General features: G+C 36.4%; 1 protein-coding gene across 3 annotated transcripts in view; it reads left to right on the top strand.

Moving 5' to 3' along the window:
* The window catches only part of DLC1 (DLC1 Rho GTPase activating protein), a 378,978-nt gene that overhangs the window by 191,029 nt on the left and 163,589 nt on the right, over positions 1-24,360 (top strand). The window contains exon 1 of one of the 3 annotated variants that reach the window (XM_074329718.2): positions 14,389-14,793. The exons of the other annotated variants lie outside the window; for them this stretch is intronic. Within the exon in view, the coding sequence (XP_074185819.2) occupies positions 14,655-14,793 (139 nt within the window). The 5' untranslated portion in view covers positions 14,389-14,654. Of the gene's footprint in view, positions 1-14,388; positions 14,794-24,360 lie in introns of those variants that run through there. 3 annotated transcript variants of the gene reach the window in all.

The raw sequence follows: 24,360 nt of genomic DNA on the forward strand, positions 1-24,360 counted from the left end.
AATTATGAGCCAGAGAGACTCAGTAAACCTGCAGCAGGTGCATCAGCTAAAAGTTCACATACACTGTGAGGTAAAGTAACAGAAGGAGCCATTCTGCAAAGAGGAGCAGGAGAATAGAGCAGTTGGGCCAAGACAGAGGAGCCAGAGATAATGCAAACTAGAGAAAGATGGAGGAAGTAGCTGCTCCTGTCCCAGCTGTCAGCTGATGACTCCCTAGGTGTCAGCTCCAGCTCTCACATCAGCAAAATGCCTTTGTATCGTCACACCTCAGGCTTTTCATTGGACCTAATATAAATGAATTCCTTGAACTCAGATGATTAGACATACTTCTCCAAATTTCCATTGACTATGCCATTAATGTCAAACATAGTCTATGACTGAATTTTACGTGATGTTTTACATCATTCTCTGTTTCTCTCCTGTCCCCCAAAATATGTTATAAGCAGCCTCAATGAAGAACCATGACAAATTTTGGTTTGCTATTTGGTTTGTTCTACTCCCCAAGACCTAGCAAGGACTAAGTATATAGTGACTGCTCAATAAAATTATACTTTTTCACAGTTATACAGCCTTTTTAGCCTACTTCATAATTACCTGTAGCCCAGAGTACACTGTCCCACCTCTTTCAGATGCACTCGTCCGCATCCATACCATCATCTCTTGTAATTATGAGACTCATGGATTTTCTTTTTCCCTCGACTACATAAATTATCTTTCTAAAATCACTTGACTTCCTCCTGAACATGCCATTCGATTTTCAATTTGCACTGTAATTTGTATAAGTAAAGTGCTACTGCCCTGAACACTGATATTTTCATTAGACTACATTCACGTTCCCTCATTCCACTAAATACCATTAGTAAGATGTTAAATAATAATTGCTAATGATATAAAACCAAAAAGGGGGAGAATATAAACAAACAAGCAGGGGCTGAAACAGTAGATGCATTTTTTAAACATAAACTATCTTTAAGAGAAAAGAATATCAGAATTCCGCTAGACCTCCTGTATTCTATGATTTCGCATTTTTTTTAAATAAAAAAAAATCACACGTGTCAGGGGTGTGGGGACATTTTCGTGATTTTTTTTTTCCCTAAGACCACTAATGGCTGCATTCCATCTTCAATGATGAAAACAGTAGTTTTCATCTATGCAAATCAAAGATCAGTCAGGTGACCAAAAGAGAACATAGGCTTTTCTTATTTTATGACTAGTATAGTGAGAAGCTGGCTTATTTATTATATCACACAAACTTTCATTGTTTTGTAATATTTCTGAGCACCAAATTTGGGGGGCTTTAAAAAAAAGTCATCTAGGTCTAACTCCAACTTGTGACCCTGGTTCTGAGATGGCACTCATCATTCTGCAGCTAATCAGGAGCCATTTCCCAGATGGTCCGTGACAGCAGAATATAAACAGAGCAGGGACCTCCTCATCCTCACATGCAGGAAACATCCTGGACTTTCTGTGATGCGGACAAGACGACTGTGACAAAGAGATGTGAGAAATGTCTTTCCAAATGGAGATATTCCAGCACACATACAAATATCTTCAGGCATTCCAAAAGCACTCCCATCTAAAGTGTAAGCCAGCTTTTAAAAATAACTGCAAATTACAGATATCAGGACATTTTCTTAAAGAAAACAAAGTGTAAAATTTCAGGAAAGTAGATGTAGTTAAATTACAGATAGAAAGAAGCCATAGTTGCATTTTATTTTTTCCTGGTAGAACCTAAGGGAGCCAAGCTAACAGCACTGATCCATAGAAAGAATTCCACATCTGGAAGATCTTTGCTCCATCTGTGGTAGGTTTCCAGCCTCTTGCTCTTTTCCTACCATTTCCCATGACTTCAGTTTACCTCCTTTTTGTTTTCTTTAGTGAAATCATGTAACCCTTAGGGATTTTGGGGTTTTGTTTTGTTTTGTTTTGTGTTTAACAGGAAGGAAAGCAGAGGAATATCTCACAATGTTTTTGAGATTCTCTAGAATTCAGCTTTATTTGTATTTCTTTAAGTGTCTACATAAGTGATATAGATAGCAAAAATATAAATATCTGATCAAGTCTATGGATTTATATTTTAGAAATAGCTTAGGTAGACACAGTGCTGTGATTTTTATTTTAGTGGATTTAACTTTGGCCTTAATCTTCCAATTTGACAGTTTATTTTGTTTTCTCAAATAATAAAAGTTAGTGTCATAGACCACATAGAAATAGAGCACATAGTTACATGTTTGTATCAAAGTACTCACTGATATCCTTTTTAATATAATTAAGAAATAATATTTACTATTTAATCTTAATCTCACTGAATACCCTCCCAAGATTTAAATAAGTTACATGGCATTGATGTTTGGATTTTTCTTTTTTTGTCTGTCCTTAAATTTTATCTTGGGAATCTCACCTAACTAAAGATATGTCTATACAATCTCCAGCCTCACCCAGTCAGCCAAGCTACTCACCTCATTTCCAGCTGCCCTGAGACTCCTCACGAGAATGCACACTCTCCACATCCCGAACTTTCTACCTTAGTGGCTTTGCTAGTACTGTTACCTTTTCTAAAATTTCCTTTCATACTGTCTTCAAATTTCCACATTTACCTCTTCTTTGAAGCCTTCCATGATCTCCACTACTCTGAAATCAGCCCTTTTTCCTGGAACTCTCAATACTGTATTTGAAGTTTTCATGAGGTTTTATCCCTGCCTGTCATTGATTATCATCATTGAGGCTTATGTCCCCTATTATATAATAAAATCCATATCTGGTTTACCTTTGAATGTCTTGCACATAAAGGACACCCAATAATTGTTTGATTGAAAGAAAAATGGCCTTTTTAATTGAAAATAAAGTCACACCCTTTTAATGCAATGTTTAAAAATATGCCTCATAATTTTCTAGAATATTTGTTTAAAACATCAGATTCCTGGATGCCGCCAGTCCTCCTCAATTGGAATCTTTAGGCCCAAGAATCTTAAATATAATATATTCTTCAGGGAGTACTTGTCCACACTAAAGTTTGAGGATGGCTGGTTAATGTCACAAAGTTTCCCATTTATTCTTCCTCCGCATGCATATAATTTCAATATGTACTACCAAGTTTGTACTGCATAACAAATTCCTAAGGCTTCAGAAAAATTATCATGACATCAAATGGCTAGCAAAAGGTCATATTTTATTTTAAATGTAACGAGAAGTATTTCTGAATATCTATTTTTATCAAATAGTATGCTAGGCTTATAACACTGTTCAAGACACTACGCTCAGAGAGCTTATAGTCAAGAGAGAAATGATATGCATATGAAAAGTTTATTGAGCAAGCATTCAAAGATGCCCTGTTGTATCATATAGTTTGATATGTTGCCATTAATCAACCCACTCATTATCTAATCAACTATAGACAAGAACATTTTAAAGAAGTGAAAATAATTACATATGCATAAAGAATAGAAAGAGAAAAAGAGATAGAGACTAGGCAAGGAGAAGATGAATGTTCTACAACTTATATTCAATGAGTAGATATTTATTTGGATGAGGTTCTTGTTTTATATATAAATTTCTCTATAGCTCTACATCTCTCTCTTCATCTCCCAAGGCTAAACTTAATCTTGGAACAGTCCACCAAGTATTTTCAAGCACCCTTGTAACAGGAATCCTAATCTCTGTGACATGGGGGATATTTGGTGGTACATGGGTAAACCACCTTCTAGTAGTGACTCTAGACAGTCAGGTGACAGAGGATGGAATGCCTTAGAGAAACGGAAAAGATCTCAGGTGTGATATTCAGAGAGGGACATGGGAGAATGACACGAACAAACATTACCTAATTTGCGATTTTGTCATCCTAGAAACAGCCCAAGGGACAGTGAAAAATCACTATCATATATTGCTGAAGATAGACATAAATGTTTAGTAAGGATACAATCTTTAGCTCTCCCTCAGTGGAATGTATCATCCCTCCTCCAGGTTAATCCAAGTCTTGCCAAATGCCAGCCCATCCAATTCCTCCTTTACCCTCTCTCTCTCCCACTTCCTCTTCCCTCCACTAAAGGGAAGGCTAAAGTTGAGGGCCAAAGATAAAGGGGAAAAGGCCTGGGAACAAGTGATGTTGATATGTGCTACTTTTTCTGCCTCTCTTATTTAGTTGTCTCAGGATTTTCTTGTTCTAGACCTTGAGAACACATCTCCTAAGAATGCTTCCAGCCTGCTGAGCAAGATAAGTATAATAGCTAAGTGATAAGATACAGGAGACGCGAGACATTTAGCTGAGAGAGGTCACCTGAGCTGAGTGGTCCAGAGAGGATCCGGGGGAAAAGAAAGCCTTGAAAAACTGGGAAGGAAGATCTGAGACATTTTTAGGCAAGAAAAATTATGTTGGCAAAGTTAGGACAGTGGGGATGCACAAGGCCCAGTGATGCAATTGTGTGGCCAGCCCAGCCAGCTGGAGTATGGAGTTTGTGTTTGGAAGGAGAGGAGACAGGAAAAGTGGGATGAGTCCAGACTCCAACAGGCCTTGAAGAGGGATTATAATTTTTACTAAGAAGAGTAAATCTTATTAAATTAGTCAGTGATATTATCCCAGCTGCAAAGATCTAGACATCTTATTTTTAACATTTTATTCAGTAGAGTACTAAGGGAAAAAGAGGCAGAAACAGGTGTGGTTTTTTAATTGAAATATACACTACAATACCAGAAACCTGTTAGATAATTATAATCACTATTGATAAAGGACTTTTAATATGTATATATGATAGGGGATTTAGTGACAAGATTAGAAAAAAAAATCAAAAGATTTTGAGTTATGTTTTTGCATTTGGTGAGACACTTTTAAAAACTGAGGTCTGCTTTATTATAATTCGACCATTGGTCGTGATAATAAATAACAAGTGACACCATTAAGATAGAGAAGAGATAACATGAATTTAGAGAACTAAAGAAAATAGATGCTTCTAAAGATCTCCAATTTTCAGATTTTAGAGCATATCATCCTCCTAAGAAATGCTAACCATTTTCCAAAAGCTCGCTAGATAAAAAGATTTACTTTATAAAAATCATATTTTACACTTAAATAACAAAACTGACTGTTCTATTTCCTGCCACCGTCTATCCTTTGTGTTTTTTGTTCTTTTGGGTTTTTTTCAATATTTCAGTTTTCAATGTTCTTGCATCATTGATGGTCTACAGTCTTGGGGCCAGATGTCAACCACTCATTTTGCATGAAATTCCAGAAGCAAAAATACTCCCATTTTGTTTAAAGGTTGTTTTTTTCCAGTTTCCAACTTGAGACAGTAATAATACTTTCTATGTTGATCACCCATATCAATAATAAATATCAAGAAATGTGCAAATATCAACAGTCATTTAATTCAGAGGCTGATTAAAAACTTCACAAGTGTTTTACCTTTCTCTCCAATTAAACACAGGGGAACTAACGTATCACTTGTTGAAATACTGAAGAAATCATTGTCTCTAGATATTTTATACATCTGTTTAGCGTAGAGTTTCCTAAACTATTTATGTTGACCAGCTTATTTTCAATCTCATCTGGACAGATAACTTTTTAAAATAGAATGAAAACAGGTTAGTAGAAAAATGAAATTGGAAAAAAAAAAAACCCACAAGACATAAAGAATAGAAACCAAAGTGTTTTATCGTTAGATTCAACAGACATAAAATTACCCCATCAAACTATGTACTGTAAGAATTTTCTAAATGCTTCCTCTTTGTTTCTATACTCATCTCTGACCATCTGTCCAGACCCTGGCCAGCCATTGGCCAGGTGTTTAATAGTGTCCAAGAAGCCCAAGCCAATAATGAACGTGAGGGGGAAACTAGGGTAGAACCCCACAAGTCTCCAATTCAAGATTAGGGAAGCAGTGCAGGCACCAGCTTTCTTTAATCACCACCAAGTTTCTTTTAGTAATGGGGGGGGTCCCACAAAAAAAAATGGAATTCATCCAAATGAAGCTCTTGCTACAAATCTCCACTGCCCTTCACCATCTGCTTTGTTTCCTCCGCCAACAGTATGTTCGACCTTCACTTTCAGGTGAAGTTTGCAGACGGTCACTTCCTGTATAGCTTAATGTATGCAAACAAATTGTGATGTTCCATCTCCTACAATTTAGTTTTCCTTTTCTCAAGGCCTGTATTTTTTACTTTCTTCTTCTGACTTGTCTTTCTTTAGCTTTTTATGTTTCAGTCAGAAAAGTAAGTGTTTCACTTTTTCCTATTGTTTTTCTTGTTTGAAACATTTGCAAAGAGATTTTTGGCTTATGTTTTATCAGAAAGAGACTATGAAAACCGTGTTTCCCCGAAAATAAGACCTAGCTGGACAATCAGCTCTAATGCATCTTTTGGAGCAAAAATTAATATAAGACCCGGTTTTATATCATATTATGTTAGATAAGACCCGTCTTATATTATAGTAAAATAAGACCGGGTCTTATATTAATTTTTGCTCCAAAAGACACATTAGAGCTGATTGTCCAGCTAGGTCTTATTTTCGGGGAAACACGGAATTATATGTTCTTTTACTACTAATGTTAGCAAAATGCCTGTTCACAAAAATAAGCATTTTTTAAGGTTCCACTAGGTTCCCTGAAAATGAATATATATCCTCACAAATAACCCAATATTATAAAACAATCCAATAATAACTATCATTATTGAGTTAAATATTTTTATTGTTTTGATTAATAACATGTCAATACTAATAACATTATATGAAATGATACTAATAATTATTCTATATAAATTAGTCTTTCATGATACCATTCAAATAAATGTTATTATTGATAATATCTGAAGTGTCTTCTTATGAAATTACCTCATATAATTTGATCCAATAAAACAGCACTGGGTACGTTATTACACTATGTACGTATTCTAAACCAAGGAGCATTCTCTAAGCAGCAATTTCCTCCCCACCTCTTTGTAGAGATGTACATCTGATTTTCAGAGATTAAGAGTTCTGATGATTTGCTTTGGTCAGAGAATATTCAGTAATATCAAAATTTGAACACTGAGCCTGTTTCCCAATTTTATCACTTCCATATATTTTGTAAAATGTTTATTCATAAAATCCATTGTGTTTTTTTTCAATTGTGTCGTTAATGTATGTGTAAGGTGTAGGTGTAAGGTAAGGGTTGAGGATAATATTTTTTCATATGATTATCCAGCATCATTGATTGAAAAAGATCATCCTACCCATTGACTTACATTGGAATTTTTATCAAAAATCAACTGAGTAGGTAGTGTGGACCTATTTCTGGAACTTGTATTGTGTTCCATTTGTCTATATGTCTATCCTTAAATCAGTATCACCCTGTATTGGTTACTGTATATTTATAGTTAAGTCTTAAAATCAGGTAGTGCAAATCCTCTAACATTGCCTTTTTTTTTTCTTTTCAAAATATTCTTGGTAACTTTAGGTTCTTTGTGTTTCATATAAATTTTAAAATCAACTTATCAGTTTTCAAAACATTCTGCTAGTCGTTCAATTGGTTTTGTGTTGAATCTATAGATTAGTATGGAAAGAACTGACATTCTGACAATATTAAGTCTTCAGCTCCATAAGCAGGGTATATCTCTCTACTTATTTAGGTTTTTAATTTCCCTTGGCAATGTTTTATTGCATTCATTGTATAAGTTTTATACACATATTGTTAAGTCTATCTCTAAGTACTTCATATTTTCTGATCATGTTGCAAATGGTACTTTCTTATTTTAATTATTAATTGTTCGTTGCAGTATACAGAAATACAATTGATTTTTGTATATTGACCTTGAAATATGTGACCTTCTTAAGCTCACTTTATTTTTTTATAAATTTTATTGGGGAATATTAGGGGACAGTGTGTTTCTCTAGGGCCCATCAGCTCCAAGTCGTTGTCCTTCAATCTAGTTGTGTGTGTGTGTGTGTGTGTGTGTGTGTGTGTGTGTGTGTCAGCAGGATACCTTTAAGGACAAAATCTAAGTCAATCTGTAAAATAGCTTTTTACAAAAACATTCAAGCCTGTTGATACTCATAATCTTTTGGGTCTTGTCACAATAGATGACGTTTATTAATAATACGGTTGAAAGGGTATAGTCAATAGTTTATATTAACATAGAAAATAGTTGTGTTCCTGTTTGGTCTGACTTTTAAATCATCTCCATGTATATGTGCTTCGGTATACAATTCCGCCACTTTCCAAAATTGCTTTTGATTTTATTGTTACCGTAGCATATTATTTTATGTTATTAATAATTGTTATAAACTACAGGATAATCACATCTGGCATTCTTTATGGAGATTGTGGCAGTGAATTTACATAAAGGTAAAATCAAATATTTGAATTTTTTGTTTGTTTCTCAGAAGGAAGTCTTATAATTCAGAATTAGCAAAAGGTTGATTTTTGGGGGTCCTAATCTCAATATAAAGGTCTATAAAATAGCTAGTATGGATTGAAATAAACACAATTTTCAAGCAATCCAAATAGTCATAATATACTCTAAATCTGAGCAGAGAAATTACATTACTGTAATTCCATGTTGTAATGGTGGATTCCTTTAATTAATAATATACTGGAATTTTACACTGTACAGAATAAATGATAGGAGAATAAAAGGATGAAGGGAAGACTGAAAGAATAAAAGGAAATGAAGAATAAGAGAAAGAAAATTATTTCCACCTAAAGTTTTAACTATGAGTATATCTAAAATTTATTTTACCATTAGAGATTCTATTCTTTTTTAAGTCAATATAAACTTAAATGTAATTATTTTTATCATTTTTATTGGTGAGGTATCCTTGTTGATTTTTTAAATAGAAATTTAAAATATTTTAACCCTCTAAAATCATGACAAAAGAAAACCTGAATCCATTACATAGAAAAATATTTCTGGAGGCATCACTATTTCCTCTTTCCATTCTCCTAGTATCTTTTATTTCCTGTCTCTCTGCCAAAAATTCCAGTATAGAAAACTAGAGTCAACAACAGAAAATGGAAAAGAAATAATTGAGAGAGGAGTAAACCAAAACAAACAAATGAACAATTCTAAAAATAAAAAAATGTTCAAAGCAATTTGAAAATAGCTTGAGGAAAGCATAAAATGGTCTATCATATTTACTAATAGTTAAGATTCTGTTGAGGTATTTTTTAGAAGCAGAATGAAACCATCTACCCAGTAGAGTTGTTTACCCTTTTGGTTCCTCTCCAAGAAGAGAGGTGAGGCCCCACTCTGGTAATTCTGACACCCATCTACCATTCTGGAACAGAATCAGTAATCTAGTCAGCCCCTCTTTAGCAATTGTGAAAATGCTGTCTCAAGATCACAATGTAATCAAGAGGCAGGTTTGAAATCAAGTCTCTGTTCGAGCTGCTGTAACAGAATGCCATAGACTTCATGACTTATAAACAACAGAAATATATGCATATTTCTCACATTATGGATACTGGGAAATCTAACATCAAGGCACTGGCAGCAGATTCAGTGTCTGGTGAAGTCCTGCTTCCTGGCGCATAGATGGCCATCTTCTTCTTGTGCCCTCACCTGGCAGAAAGGGCAAGGGAGTTTTCCAAGGCCTCTTTTATATTAATTCCATTCAAAAGAGTTCCACCCTCATGACCTAACCACCTGCCAAAAGCCCCACCTCCTAATACCGTCACATTGGGGGTTAGCGTTCAACATATGAACTTGGGAGGGGACACATTCAGTCTATAGCCATTTCCTTTCTCAAAAGTGACTTTTCTCAGCCCAGGTGGAGAACTTTGTTTCCAAAAGCATAGATAGCAATGAGATTCAGCAGTCAAAAAGGAAATAAGGTATCATTGTGTTAGGAAGAAAAGGAAGTTCTCTCTCCTAATATTTACTTCTTACTTTATTACAACTTTACTTGTAATGCGTTTATTCAACATTATTCCTCCATGTTGATTTTACTCTAAAAGGCAGTGTGATGTTGGTACATATCAGTAGTTTTAGAGAGTCTCTGAACTTCTTTGATCACTAACTCCTGTCAGTAAAACTTCCTGGGCATAGAACCCCAATATATACATTTATTTATTAATAACATACCCATAGATTATTGTACTTGGGGGCTTTGTACATTAGACAAAAATATAAATATTTGAAGAACTATATACATAGATTCTAAGTTGTTTTTTCCTGTCTTCTAAAGGGAATTTTTTCTGCCCCCAGGTCAGAGATCAGAGATTTCAAGAAAATAATTATTGTGGTCTATTGATCTATCAGGCATCAATAGATATCTAACAGATAGTATAAACAACCTTGACCTAAGCCCTTTGGTTGAGAACATTTACCAGAGTTTATCACAAAGGAGCTTCTCAACCAAATTCATGGTAATCCTTCGAGTTCCAATGTAGAAGCAGATTAAGAAATAAAATTGCCACTTGTACCAGAGTAAACGTGCTAAAATGATCATATTAAATAAACATTCCAAAAGGAAAACACTCATCAACAGTTTATAACCTACAGGATATGTGTTATTAATTTTAGTAAACAGAAATCTCACATTCCTCTGAGTTACAGAGGCTCCAGACTACGAATTCTCCTTGTCCTAGAGTTTTGGATATGTACATAATGGAGAATTCTATTTTTGTGGACTTGCCACACTTTAGGCAGACTTACTATGCCAGGGTAGGCACTATTATTGACGAAGCCTGATGTCCTGTTGCAGAAGCTGGATCTCTCAGAGGTTAGCCAAATAAGTTTCAATAATTTCCTCACTGTGCCAAAGACCCAGATCCAAGTCTGACATTGACTTAATAAATTTTCCATTTCCCATCATTTTTCACATTATTTTCAAAGAAACTACCAGCACTTTAGGTAGTCCTAAATGTTCTAATTGCTCCAAAGAAAACTTAAATGAGTTGCATCAGCAAATGAAAGTGTCCCTAAGTCCAAGTGGATTTATGCTACACAGAAAATAATGTATCCCTAACATTAGGTCAAAGCAAATGGGACCTAGAAACTAAGTGAAAATTTTTGTTTGCAGTAAGAAGACAAAATTTGTCAGTGAGCTAAAACTAGATAAAATCTATAATACATTGCCAAATGTTTTTCTTAGATGGAAAACATTAGGGACGTATTTGAGTCAGAATCTCTAGCTTAGTATACAATGAGAATCTCTGCTCTCCAGGGATCTGGAAGAGTTTGCAAAGCTTTCCCAGGTCAGAGTGCAACCCACCAATGGCTGAAGCTAGCTTTTTATCAAAAAAAAAAAAAAAGAAGAAGAAGAAGTGAGAAGCTGTCAAAGCATTATGTCACTATTCTCATTTGTCTTGTAATTCCCAGTGGGATCTTGAAAAAAAACCAATGGACTTCTCATATTCCTACTTTCCCCATCTGCCACGCTGAGACAACACTAATTGTCACATACTGCCCTCACCTTTCACAGTTTGAAAAGACTTGCATTATTTGAAATTTGTGGAAATACAACTTGAAGAATTATTCTATAAACAGTGGATTCTAAAAAGCACTTTTTTTTTTCCTGGTGGAACATTTCTAATGGCCAATAAACAGAAAGCAAGCAAAGGAAATGAGAATAAATTAAAATAGGCTATGTAGTAGAATGGTTTTATACCATCCCCATGAGATGTGGCTGAGATTTATCTGTAAGAAATTGAAAAATCCTCACAACAAAAATTAGATTTAATGAATTTTCAGAAATGAGGGGCAAATTTGCCAGCCCTACGTTGGACTATGGTAAAATCAATAATAGCCCTCGTTACTCAATAACATTTAGCTATGCTCCCCTTCTCCAATAGCCTGCCATCAAAAGTCACATTTATGTTGGTATATTTTCTTTAAAAAAAACAGAACAAAACAAAAACATGAAAACCTCTTAGATAGGTCAGGTCTGTATATCATTCTACCAATGGAACCTATTTTAGAATGAGTAGTTTTTTCCAGTACCTGCTGAGATGAGCTACAAAGAACTAGAAGCATTGTCCTGGAAAGGGAGTATTGCAGAGGAGAAAAGGGGTCATTTGGGAACACTGGAGATCAGATCTCGGTGCCCCATTATTATAAAGCATGTGTTGACTAGGCCTTGTTTCTCTTGGCGCATTGCCTTTCAATCACCCAAAACCCATCTGAGACTCAGGCTTCCTCTATATCCTGGGTCCAGTTGGTGATTTTACCTGCCTAAAATTAAGAAACTTTGGCCCAGAGCATAGTATCAATTGAGCCTAGATAATACTAATGGGTCATTGTCATTACTGTCATTAATTTATGACCAATCAAATTCGTTGGGAGGCTTAGTGAGCTTCGGATGAAGATAACTCTGGGTGTGAACCCTGGATCTGCCATTTACTATCTGATCTTTCTCAAGTCTCATCTCTCTGGTCTTCAGTTTACTAATCTCTAAAGAGGAGATATAACACCTATATTGGTCTATCCATATGCACGGGTCGATGTACAGTGCTAGTAGAGTTTGTGAAACGTCAGAGGTACTCAATAAATGTTATTTTCCCTTTATTGCTCCCTCTTTCTTTTCTGTATTTAGATATAGAAAAGCTTTGTGCCTTTATAGTCAGTCATTTTTTATGACTCATAAATCAGATGTTGATATCCATGCTAGGAATGATTATATGTCCCTGACATTATCATAGAGATAGACTGGAAATTTAGATGAGATCAGTAAGTAAGAAGAGTTAGGAAACCAGGCTATGTTTTCCTCCTCTGTGCTCCCATTACCACTATGTACGTGCTTCTGTCATGGAACATAGCATGCTATTTTGAAATTATTTGTGGTCAATGTCATTTCTTCTCCTCGGAAACAGTTGATGTCTTATTCATCTTCAGCTTCCCCATGTGTAGCACAGTGTGTGGTTCACAACTCATAATGTTCCTCTGCAAAAGGGGTCAACATTGACCCATTCTGTTCCACCTGACCAGGGAATGAGTCAGCTTTCTTCCAGGTGCTCAGATCTCTTTAAAGGAGAAACACACACACACACACACACACACACACACACACACACACACACACACCCCATAGAGAAAGAGAGGCAAAGCGAGAGAGAAAGCTTTGTTTTAAAATGAAACTAGGTATTAGGTGATCACATTGTTTTGAGTTTTTTAATGGGGAATTTTCCCTTGGAATTAACTTCTGCAGGCACCGAGGTCTATATACCTCATCAGATAGTACTTGTTGCCTCCTGATCTATGCCCAGCCCAGTAAGAAGGCAAAGAGGTCGATATCTACCAAGAAGCACAGTCGCAGTTGGAGAGACTCATGAGCCTTAACAATTTGGAAACAATATAATGTAGGACTCATGGGTTTCTAATAAGCAGTGGTACTAGTACTTCTTATAACTTGTGAGCACATTCTCACTATTTTAATTGTCATCCTTTGTATAACTAAGTTGTGAACGTTGATGGGAAAGAGAGTGTGTGCTGTAGAAATGTGGAGACTCAGGAGATCAGTATGGGTTGAAAATGGTTTCAGGTATAAAAATAAGAATGGTAATAATTAGCATTTGCTGAGTACCTTGTAATTTACAAAGTGCTTTTACAGCATTATCTAATTTCACAAAGGTTATGAACTGGGCCTTAGATACTTCAAGCCAAACCTTGAAAGCTATAATATGGGATTTAGGGGACAGTGAGAAAAGGAGAGGATTAAAAATGCATTAAATGACAGAAAATCAGCCAAATTCATTGGCAGAGAAATAGATTTATTTGGCATTTTAGAAACTCAACATATCTCATAAAAGAAGCAGTTGGCCCATATTTTGACTTCACAGTGTTGGCACTATTTTTATTGTTTTAAGGAGAGTTTTTGATGTGCAATTATAATAATGAAGTTTGCTTACTTGGAACTAAAAGATTCACAAAACCAGGGGACATACGAATCTTTTATTTAGAGGCAAAAGCTAGAATTATTTGATTAAACCACTGAATGTAAGTAGAAGCACAGTTAGAGGGGAACTATGTGGAGCTGATTAATAGTTCGTTTAAAACTCAGGTATCCATTTCCTAGAGAGAATCCAGACTGGTCCGTGGGATGCTCATGACAGCCTTATCTTCCTTTCCATAACCACAACTAATGGTTGAACTTTCTGTCTCATAAACAGTCTAATCTAAAACTATGAGTTAATACAACACAAATGAGTTAATCAAATGCAAATGTGAATGAGAATTAACCTTGAAAGTTGAGGTGCACCCGACCTGCCACCACTCCTCTCCCTCCCTCACTTTTTTGCCTCTTGCCCTGCCTTTCCTTCAAAAACGCGAAGTTACCTCGATTGACAGGGAAGGAGAGACATGTTATTTAATAGACAACAGCCAAGCAAGGACCAAGGCAAGTTATTGGATTACACAGGAAGCTAGAATCATCTAGATAGCCACGAAGGCAGCTCGAGAACTGCGCAAGTGTGTCTTTGGCTCATTTTGTAAGCCTTTCCAGATGTGGCGCGAGCTTGAGTTTGGCAGCTGTCCAGGAGGCCGCCTGCAGTCGGCGCTCTCCCGGCCGCAGTGCGAGCCGCAATGCCGGGCTCCTGAAGGCGCAGGGCTCGCTGGTGGCTCGTCCCCGGGTCGACGCGCACGCAGCCGGGCCGCCTGGCACAGTCACAGCCCGCAGCCAGGGAAGGACATCTGCAGCAAGAGAGAAGAATGATCGCGGCACCAGGGCTGCGCTAAATTCCTTTGCGGAGATGGGCGACCCTGAGGCCCACGTGATGGCGCGGCCCCTGAGAGCCCCTCTCCGGCGGTCCTTTAGTGATCATATCCGAGACTCCACGGCCAGAGCCCTGGATGTTATTTGGAAAAACACCAGAGACAGAAGACTGGCAGGTGAGAGGCGAAGGGAGGGGTGGAGGGATGAGAGGTATTAAAAGGAAAACAATTAAATACACAGACACAGTTATTAACTCAGATACTTAATGATCTCATCAGCTGTGTAAAGTTCATCACTGTCATAGCAATGATTTTGATCTCCCTCGGGTTTAATGTTTCTGGGTGTTTGAGGGGTTTTTTTGTTTGTTTGTTTTCTTGTTTTTCCTCCAATGTCTTCGTCTGATTATTTCTAGATAAGGTTTTATGAGAGGTGTTTTGTTTGTTTGTTTGCTTGCTTGCTTTTAACCTTGAAAAGAAAAGCAAGGTCCTTTTGAATGTCAGGAAACCAGGGGTGATGAATTGCAGCAGAAGCACCGAGATCCGTTGGGCTGGTGGCGGTCAGCTGTGGAGTTGGTCTGTCTGAGGTGACCTGGCATGTGTGTAAGATTGGGGCCTGGAGGGCTGTGTGTCAGTAGAGTAATCCGCACTGCCCAGTGAAAGCCTGCTGGTATTTCCTCTGGCAGGCTGGAGCTGCGCTGAGTTCCAAGAGGGTGTCAGGTATGCTAGTGGCAGGCATTTGAAATATAATAAAACATAACTACAGTGGTGCAATTCAAACATTCTAGGGCTCATGTGACAGTGATCAAATGGCAGACTGTGTTTGAAGGGGTACACTAAGGAAACAGGAACTTCTGCCTGATTCTGGTATTAAGAATATTCATAAATTGATACAGAATAGCATCACACACACACACACACACACACACACACACACACACACACACAACACCCTCTCCGATTCCAGAAAAGGTTTCCCAATAGTGTTTAATGGCTTTCTTGTTTGCTTGCTAAGTCTGTATACTTATGTCATCTACATGGATGGGTCAAAGATTCTGTTTTCTTAACCTTCTTGGTTAATCCGGTTGCTTTTCGTATACTGAATGAAGTTCTGAATTGTTAAAAATATTAGAAGTGGCCTTCAAGTGTCAATCCAGATTTCTGTGCTGTGTGTTCTTGATAAAAGGTCATTTGACTTTCACATAATTGTCCTGACATGACTTGAAAAGGGGAAATTTAAGGCTTGTGATTGTGATAAGGCAGATTATGAAGATAACATACTCATTACATACCATGGTAGGCTATAAATTTGTCCTAAATGCTCATAAAAATCTTTCTGTTGAACTAAGCAATATTGGCCAGGACTAGGAGTAAACAATGTCATCTAACCATAAGGTAGGGGAACTAGAACAAAATATTTTAAATTGAACCATTTTAGCACGCTTTTATAGTAAAATGTAATACCTTAAAGAAATCCAACTTTCCAATAAGGTTTCTTTTAAGGTATATTTTCTAGTGATAACCATTTGCAATTGTCTAAAGGAAATTTAAGAAATAACATATGGGAATATAACATCCACAATTATATTTGTTTGACCCTTGAAAAAAATAAGGCGATTCCTTTATTATTGCCGTATTTGACAAATTCATTGTCATGAATGGAAAGATTCCACAAATAATGTCTTATGAAAGATAACACAAAAATATCTTACTATGGTTTGGTGTTTTAGCTTGAGAGTAAGAATAAATCAAACGTGCCTGCTGCTCAGTCTTCCCCCTATATTTTCATAAATGAAGAGCTTTTGACAGCTGTTGACTTCTTAGAATAAGGATATGATCCCAGGAAAGTTTCTGTCTGTCTCATCATTTGTTCTATATTAATGGTCTATATGGAGTCAAAAATGTAGCATTGAATGAAAAACACATAGAGAAAAATAGTTTTATGTGTGCTAAGTAATTAAACATTTCCACAGCTCTACCAGCAGACAGGAATTTTGCTGCTCCAGATCCACTGAAGGAAGAAATTATTTATATTGCCCAATTTTTTAAAGACGCATATGACCTCTTAGGTAATTCACACCATAGAGAATCTAGGTACTATCTGGAAAAGAAAGGACTTTGACTGATTACTGGGGACTCAGACTCGTTTTGTGCCCTCCCCAGTGGTTGGCACGTGGCTCATAGCTCAACCAGTGTTTGTCAAATGCAGAACGATTTGGTCCACTTCCAAAATGTCAAGAGCACTTACTTCTATCCTTTCCCTCAAATTTCTTCTCTACAATCAACTCTCCCACTGACCAAAGGCTAAATAATAGCAGTTAATGATACACAAAAAGTCACTTCTCTAAATACCGGATATAATCTTTATTATATATCATACCACTTTGCCCTCTCTTGCAGAACGGAGAGCAATAGAAAATCCAAACCTCTCACTTCACTTTATGTTATGAAATTAGTAAAGCGGTTGGTAGAAAGTGTTTTGAAGCCTCTGTAGGAAAATACTTCTGTTAATAGTACCTGAAACATTATTTCTATGATGATCATTACCTGAATGGCTTCTGACTTTCATCGAGTTTGTCAAAAATTAATCTGAGATTCAGTGTCTTCTAGAGGTTTAACCTGACCAACATGTTCGGCCATGGGACAAAGTTTTAAGTTTCCTTGTTAGGTATTTTCTCTGTCAGTCAATCTCTCTCTCTCTCTCTCTCTCTCTCTCTCTCTCTCTCTCTCTCTCTCTCTCACGCACTCACTCACTCACTCACTCACTCACTCTACATAAATTAACAGCTCCTGGTTCTTCTACTCCAAATGATGTCATGTACAAAAACCATCATTTACCTCTCCTTGCCGTAAACTCCCTATATAAAAAATAGGAATTTTGTCTGTTATGTTTAAGGATCCACAGCCTTATATAAACAAAATACAGAATTGCTGCTAGAACAAAAGGCCTTCAAGTTGTGAAGAGTGACAAAAGAGGTTGTCTTAACTGCATGCTCCTTTATATGTAATTGCCTTTCTCTGCCCAACCACAACCCACAGGGGTTTCTCTTGTATTCTCTCTACAACTGTTATGCCGAACCACTCAGGTACAATGTCTTCTTTCTTAAGAGCAGAGGATGGCATTGAGTTTTCAGGGAATTAAAACTTTGAGGATGACCATGGTGACAAATGGGATAGACAGCCCTTCTTCTTACACTTCCTCTGTGTCCTCACCACCCCTCTGCTGCCGCCTCCCTCCCATTACATACAAGGACATCATGGCTTCAGAGTGCACTTCATTCCTGAAAACCTCTTGCCCTGAATCCTTTCACATAGGGCTTCTTAGCCTTTTTTGTGCCAATTGATCTCATTAGCATTCTGGTGGAGCCTGTGGATCACTTCCCAGAATAATATTTTTCATGTATAAATAAATACGTAAAATTATAAAGGAAATGAATAATAATGAAATACAGTTATTAAAGTACTCAAAACAGAAAATTGTGAAATAGTAATATAATGTGAATGAGTTATATAATAGACTAATGTATTTTAATACAATGTATTAAAATTATATAGTATTTCTTATATTACTAATGTATTATAAGGAAGTAAATATAAAAGTTAATTTTTTTTTTTTAATCCTAGCATGCAGGATTTATGCTTAACTAGAGTAAGAGCATTAAAATGCGCAGTAGTCTTTGATTCATCTCCTTGTCATCAACCATTATAGATAGGGAATACTAGGGAGCAACGTCCACATCTAGGTCGCCAAGGCACAAACCTTCAACTTTCTTGTTTGGTAGCTGAATGGGGCCAGCGATGTCACATTAACATCTCTAGACAGAAAAACTGCAATCATATGTGATATGGAGTGGGTTTGATGACAGCCATGATTCTGGAATAGGGATGAGTGTAATTGATATTTTGTGATGTCTGCAACAATTGTAAATGAATGGAAAAGTCTGGTTTCTATTGGTGACAAAGCCACAGGGACAGTTAATACGATGGTGTGGAGGGGGCAGTTTGTCAACATCACTGGAAGAAGTGCTAAATTACAGTTAGAGTCTAGTGAAACTAGAAATGAAATGGTTTCCTCCTCCAAGTTCATGAACACCCAGAATTCTTGTCTACAGATCCTAGATTAAGAATTCCTGCTCATTACTTCCTGTGATTTTTCAAATACTGCTAATCAAAAATTCTTACACACTAAGATGCTGAGCTCTCATACATGAGGTGGCTGGAATTCCTTGATGTATATTTGACAAAGTTCCACCAACGAGTTTGGACTGATGCACCCATAAGATTGCCTCTAAGGAAAAATAAAAGCAATTAAAATTCAGACTAGAAAGAGACAGAGAGACTGAAAGTAAGGCAAAACCCAGACTACACATGTACAGTAGCTGTCATCAATTTTGAAAGTGGAATGAAAAAGTAAACCAAAAAGATATTGTTTACATAACAACATCTAATAAGATAAGAACAATTAACATAGTATAAAACACAGTGATTAAAAAAAATATTCAATCTATTCTTTCTACTAGGGAAATATGACATATAAGAGGGGGAAAATCTAAATGCTTCAGTCTGTTATGAGAGACATGACACTACTTCTTTAGCTAAACATTTAAGAGAAGGAAGAGAAACTGACTGGCCTATGAAGAAGGCAGGCAAATGTAGACAAATCTCAACCCATGTGAGATTCAATGGACATAAAATAAATTCTTCAAGTATCTACATCAGGTTGGATCCTCCTGGAGTATTTTGTTGAGTCTTTATGAAAATAAATTTTTACATTTCAGCTGACCAGGTCTGTAGTTCACTAGCAAAATGAAGGCTTGGCATGCTGTGCAATACATTGGTGCTCAGTCCCGTGGGGCATCAAGCATTCTGGCCCATTTCCCGTGGCAGGCAACCACAAACACTGACTCCTGTGAACTGTTTTCTGCTCATTGGTTCACAGTGCAAAGCAAGTAAGGGCATATATAATACCTTTTAATCAAGAGTGATGTATGCCTCAAAATATGCAGGCTTCTCCAGTAAACAAAGACTTCCCTAGACATACGCAACACTATATAACCTTTTAAAGGGTCTGAGAGACAACCACTAATGATGCTTCACAAGACACTGTCACATTCTGGAGGGTAGACATGAGCATGTATCTACTAAATTAGATACTACTACTTCCAGTAAAAAGAGGGGCATATTGAAGTCGAGGCCAGCTTTGATGAGAGAAAGCATAATATAGTGGCCAAGAGAACTGGCCGTGGCAGCAGACTGCCTGTGTCGAGATGCTGGCTCTTGCACTGGATAACTTTGGGCAAGTCAGTCTATTCCTCACTGATACAAAGAGGATGATAATAGTACTACATCATAGATTCGTTTTAAGGACTAAATGAGTGATTGTGCAGAGTACTTAGGAGTGTCATTTGCATCCCATCCGTTTTGGTTGTTATAACCCCTCTTCCCTTTCCTTATACTTCCGTGAAAGCTTCACCCTGTTAGCATGACACTAATGTTTCTAAGCTTTGTGGGCAAAACTGGTTCCACCAGTCCAAAAAATAGAAAAGAAAAGGTAAATTCTGGATAGACTTTATTTCTGTACCTCTGGGGAAAAGAAGAAGAAGAAGAGGAAGAGGAAGAAGAAGAGGAAGAAGAAGGAGATCATGGAGGTGATTGGTGGGGCAGATCTTGAACTCCAAAATGAAATGACTTCAGAATAACTGTTTTGGCATATTGATGAGAGAATTTATTTCTTGCACATGAGTTTGTCAGGCTAGATCTACAATATGGGAAAGTCTTCCCAAGCGAGTTGGAACCTGCTTTGAAAATTGCTATAGAAATGGAGCCAAACATGGAAAAGAGCAGTAGCACCACGCAGGCTGGAGTTTCAAGCATGTGGCCCAGCTCTGGTATGGGAAAAAGTATGCTCAATGTCAAGGTTGCCACTTGAAAGCGATATTTCACACGCCTCCCTTTCTGGAGCAAGACTTCTGTAACTTGCTTCATTTAAAACAGTATGTATGAGCAGTGTGCATATTTTGCCAAAGGTTATTATACACAAATAATGAGATGTGTCCAAAGTCAAAGTTATGGTAGGAGGGGTATATTCATTAGTCACAGGTCTTTTTAAGAATCTGAAGCTCAGTGGGATTAATAGATGATGTAATACAGAATTGTACACCTGAAATCTATGTAATTTTACTAACAATTGTCACCCCAATAAATAAAAAATTAAAAAAACTTAAAAAAAAGAATCTGAAGCTATATCATAAAGCCAGAACTGGATGTAAGAGAACATTCCACTGTAAATTCTCAATCCCAGAGGAACTATTAAGGTATAGATTGAAGTTAAACTTGTCATTGTATGTGTTTTTCAATTGCTGCTTCTAGTCACTTAATAATAATCTGTCATTCTTTTTTTTTTAACTCAGGTATAATTGACATACAATATTATATTAGTTTTAGGTATACAACATAATGATTTGATATTTGTATATACTGCAAATTGATCACCACAGCAAGTGCAGTCAACATCTATCACCATACAGTTATAGAATTATTTTTCTTGTGATGAGTACTTTTAAGATTTACTCTCTTAGCAACTTTCAAATATGAAACACAATATTGTTAACCATAGTCACCATGCCGTACATTATATCCTCATGTCTTATTTATTTTATAACTGGAAGTTTATACCATCCTTCACCCATTTGGCCCACCTCTAACCCCCACCTCTGGCAGCCACCAATCTCTATATCTATGAGCTTGGTTTGGTTTGGTTTGGTTTTTTTAGATTCCGCATATAAAGGAGATCATATGAATCTGTCTTTCTATGTCTTATTTCATTTAGTGTAACGCCTTCAAGGTCTACCTATGTTGTGATAAATGGAAATATTTCATTATTTATGGCTGAAAAATATGCCATTGTATATGTACCACATTTTCTCTATCCATTCTTCTATTGATGGACACTTAGGTTGTTTCCATGTCTTGGCTGTTGTAAATAATGCTGTAGTGAACATGGGTATGCATATATCTTTCAAATTAGTATTTTTGTTTTCTTTGAATAAATACCCAGAAGTGGGATTTCTGGATCTTCTGGTGGTTCTACTTTTAATTATTTGAGGAACCTCCATTCTGTTTTCCATAGTGGCTGCACTGATTTTCATTCCCACCAACAGTGCACAAGGGTTCCCATTTCTCCATATCCTCACCAATACTTGTTATTTCTTGTCTTTTTGATCATAGCCATTCTAACAGGCATGAGGAGATATATCATTGCTGTTTTGACTTGCATTTCCCTGATAATTAGTGATATTGATCATCTTTTCATGTACCTGTTGGCCATCTGTATGGCTTCTATAATTTGTCATTCTTGAAGAAAGAGGATGCACCAGCTAGAGGACATGTGCTGGAGTTGTTCATGTGTGATGCTGATGAGTTTATACTGATCCTTCTGTGCTTCTCCCCCATTGCTCATAAACAACCGCTGATATTTTTGAAGCATTTGCTTGAATTATTGGTAAACATGTAACCAAAGTTAACCAAGGAACAAAGTCACCTATCCCCTTAATACTCAAATGCATGACTGTTGCTTTTCTCAAGCACAGCCAAAGATTAGGCATGTAATGTAAGTTATATAGTTTTTGTAATCTGAACTAAATCAGGCACCTAGCAGTAGATGGCTATTATCATTTGTATGCATTCTTTATGACAAATAATATAATAACAATAATTAAGTTGTCATTTGAGTGCCTACTAACTGCCAGAACCTACAAGTATGCTGAGAGCTCCAAAGACATTTTCCATTTAATCATCAAAATAATCCTAACAGGTATATACTACTATCTTTATTCCTTTTTAAGTTCAGGTGTTTTTTGGTAATACCTTTAAGTCTATTAGTCAGTGTCCATGGACGAAAACTCAGAAACATCCAATCTGTTAATCATCATTAATTCATCTCACAAATTTTTATGGAGAGCCTACTGTATGCATAGCACTGTGCTAGGCATTGAATGACAAACAAGACAGACACATTCCTTGCCTGCCAGCCATGAATGTGACACCTGATTCTACCTTTGAGCTCAAGAGGAGACCGGCAGGAGTAAAGTGAACTCCATTTTATTAAGAAGGAGCTGTACAGTGTCTCTGAGACACCGAGGGGCATGTAAAACTCATCAATGAGGTGTCCTTTAAACCAATGATTCTCAGGGGAATGGAAGAAGAAACACTGGTAAGGGGCAGTATCAGAAACAGCATGTGTAGCTTTTGAAAATATATTAAATCAATACATTATTTTCACAGTACAAATTGTATCTTACACAATGCTGATGAGCGAGAAAGAAAGCATGGGTGGGTGTGAGGGATGGGACATGAGTATAAAGATTGAGAAACACCAATTTAAACTGCTCTACAGATCCCTGTGGACCAACTGCCCTCATGAGTAGAGTAACCTGTAAGCATCAATAAAGAAATCAGAGATTCGCATGCCCCCATGGAACCAAGAAAGGGCCTCTCTGCAAAGAAGGGTCAGTCACTTAGTGCATCTTCCCTAAGGAGCTGGCCATCCTACTCCTGGCACAAAGACTCATTACTTCCAAAGTTCCATGAAGCCATATGTTTAATCACTTTATTAAAGTGAGATGCTGACCTTTTTTCAGTTGGTGTGTATGAAAGTCTAAAGTATGTCTCTATCTAAAATAGGGTCCTCTTGATTGATGCATAAATTAGAATGTACTAAAATTAGAAGTTGTACTTTAAATGTCTCAATTCATAAACAAGATTGTTCTCAGATTTCAATATACATGAGCTTTAGAACTGAAATAGAATGTCCTAAGTCTGTTGTGATCCCACAGAATTTCTTATGGAATCCAAATGGAAGTCAGGACACCCTTTCTTCTCATCATAACTTTAAGAGAGAGATTCCTATTTTGTATCTTAAAAGAAAAGGAAAATAATGATGGATGGATTGTATTAAAAATATGGCATAATTATTATATTGTTAAGTGTTTTCCAGTCACCATGGTTATGTCATACTTTGAGCAGAAAAGTACTTGAGATAATAGAACTTAAAATTGAAGTTAAAAAAAAAAAAAAAAAATATATATATATATATATAACGAGAATAAAAATAAAACTTAAGGGTTAAGTAAGTATACAGCCATGCTGAAGCAATTCTACAGCGCCATATACAAAATAATCAAAAAAAATTCTAGTACATTTCAGATTGATGTCACCCTAGATTACTTTCAATAATTTGAAAATTATTACCTATGCAATGCAGAGGTTAATGAGATCAATGAGAAGGTTACCAAAGAAGATATGAATTTGTATTAATACTGCTTTGATTAATTTTCACATTTTTAATTAAGGCACATTTTGAATATTGACAATATGTTTGTGTATTGTGGCTTCATTTTCTTGTAGAGGTGATTTTACTAGTATATGCCAAAGAATCTAGTTAATTGTGTCTTCTTACTGTTACCAGGTACAAAGGCTGAAAGAAATCCAGGAAGTTTTAAAGTTGAACATATTATCTTCAAATAAGGGACTTAGAACAGAGAACATATGGGACAAGGTTCAGACACTGTATAGTCTAGAAGGCAGACAGAACATCCACTGAAGCAAACAGGGACAAAGAGTGTTTTGATACTAGATGGTCATAATATTTTATTAATTACAAATTTGCTAATATTGATTATGCACTGACTGTGAAAGATGGTAGGTGGTAGAAAAGATAGAGAGAATAAATTAAAAACTGTCTCTGAA

Source organism: Rhinolophus sinicus, chromosome 16, assembly GCF_057876585.1.
Source record: "Rhinolophus sinicus isolate RSI-liver-muscle chromosome 16, RSI-T2T, whole genome shotgun sequence".
In the NCBI taxonomy this organism is placed as follows: domain Eukaryota; kingdom Metazoa; phylum Chordata; class Mammalia; order Chiroptera; family Rhinolophidae; genus Rhinolophus; species Rhinolophus sinicus.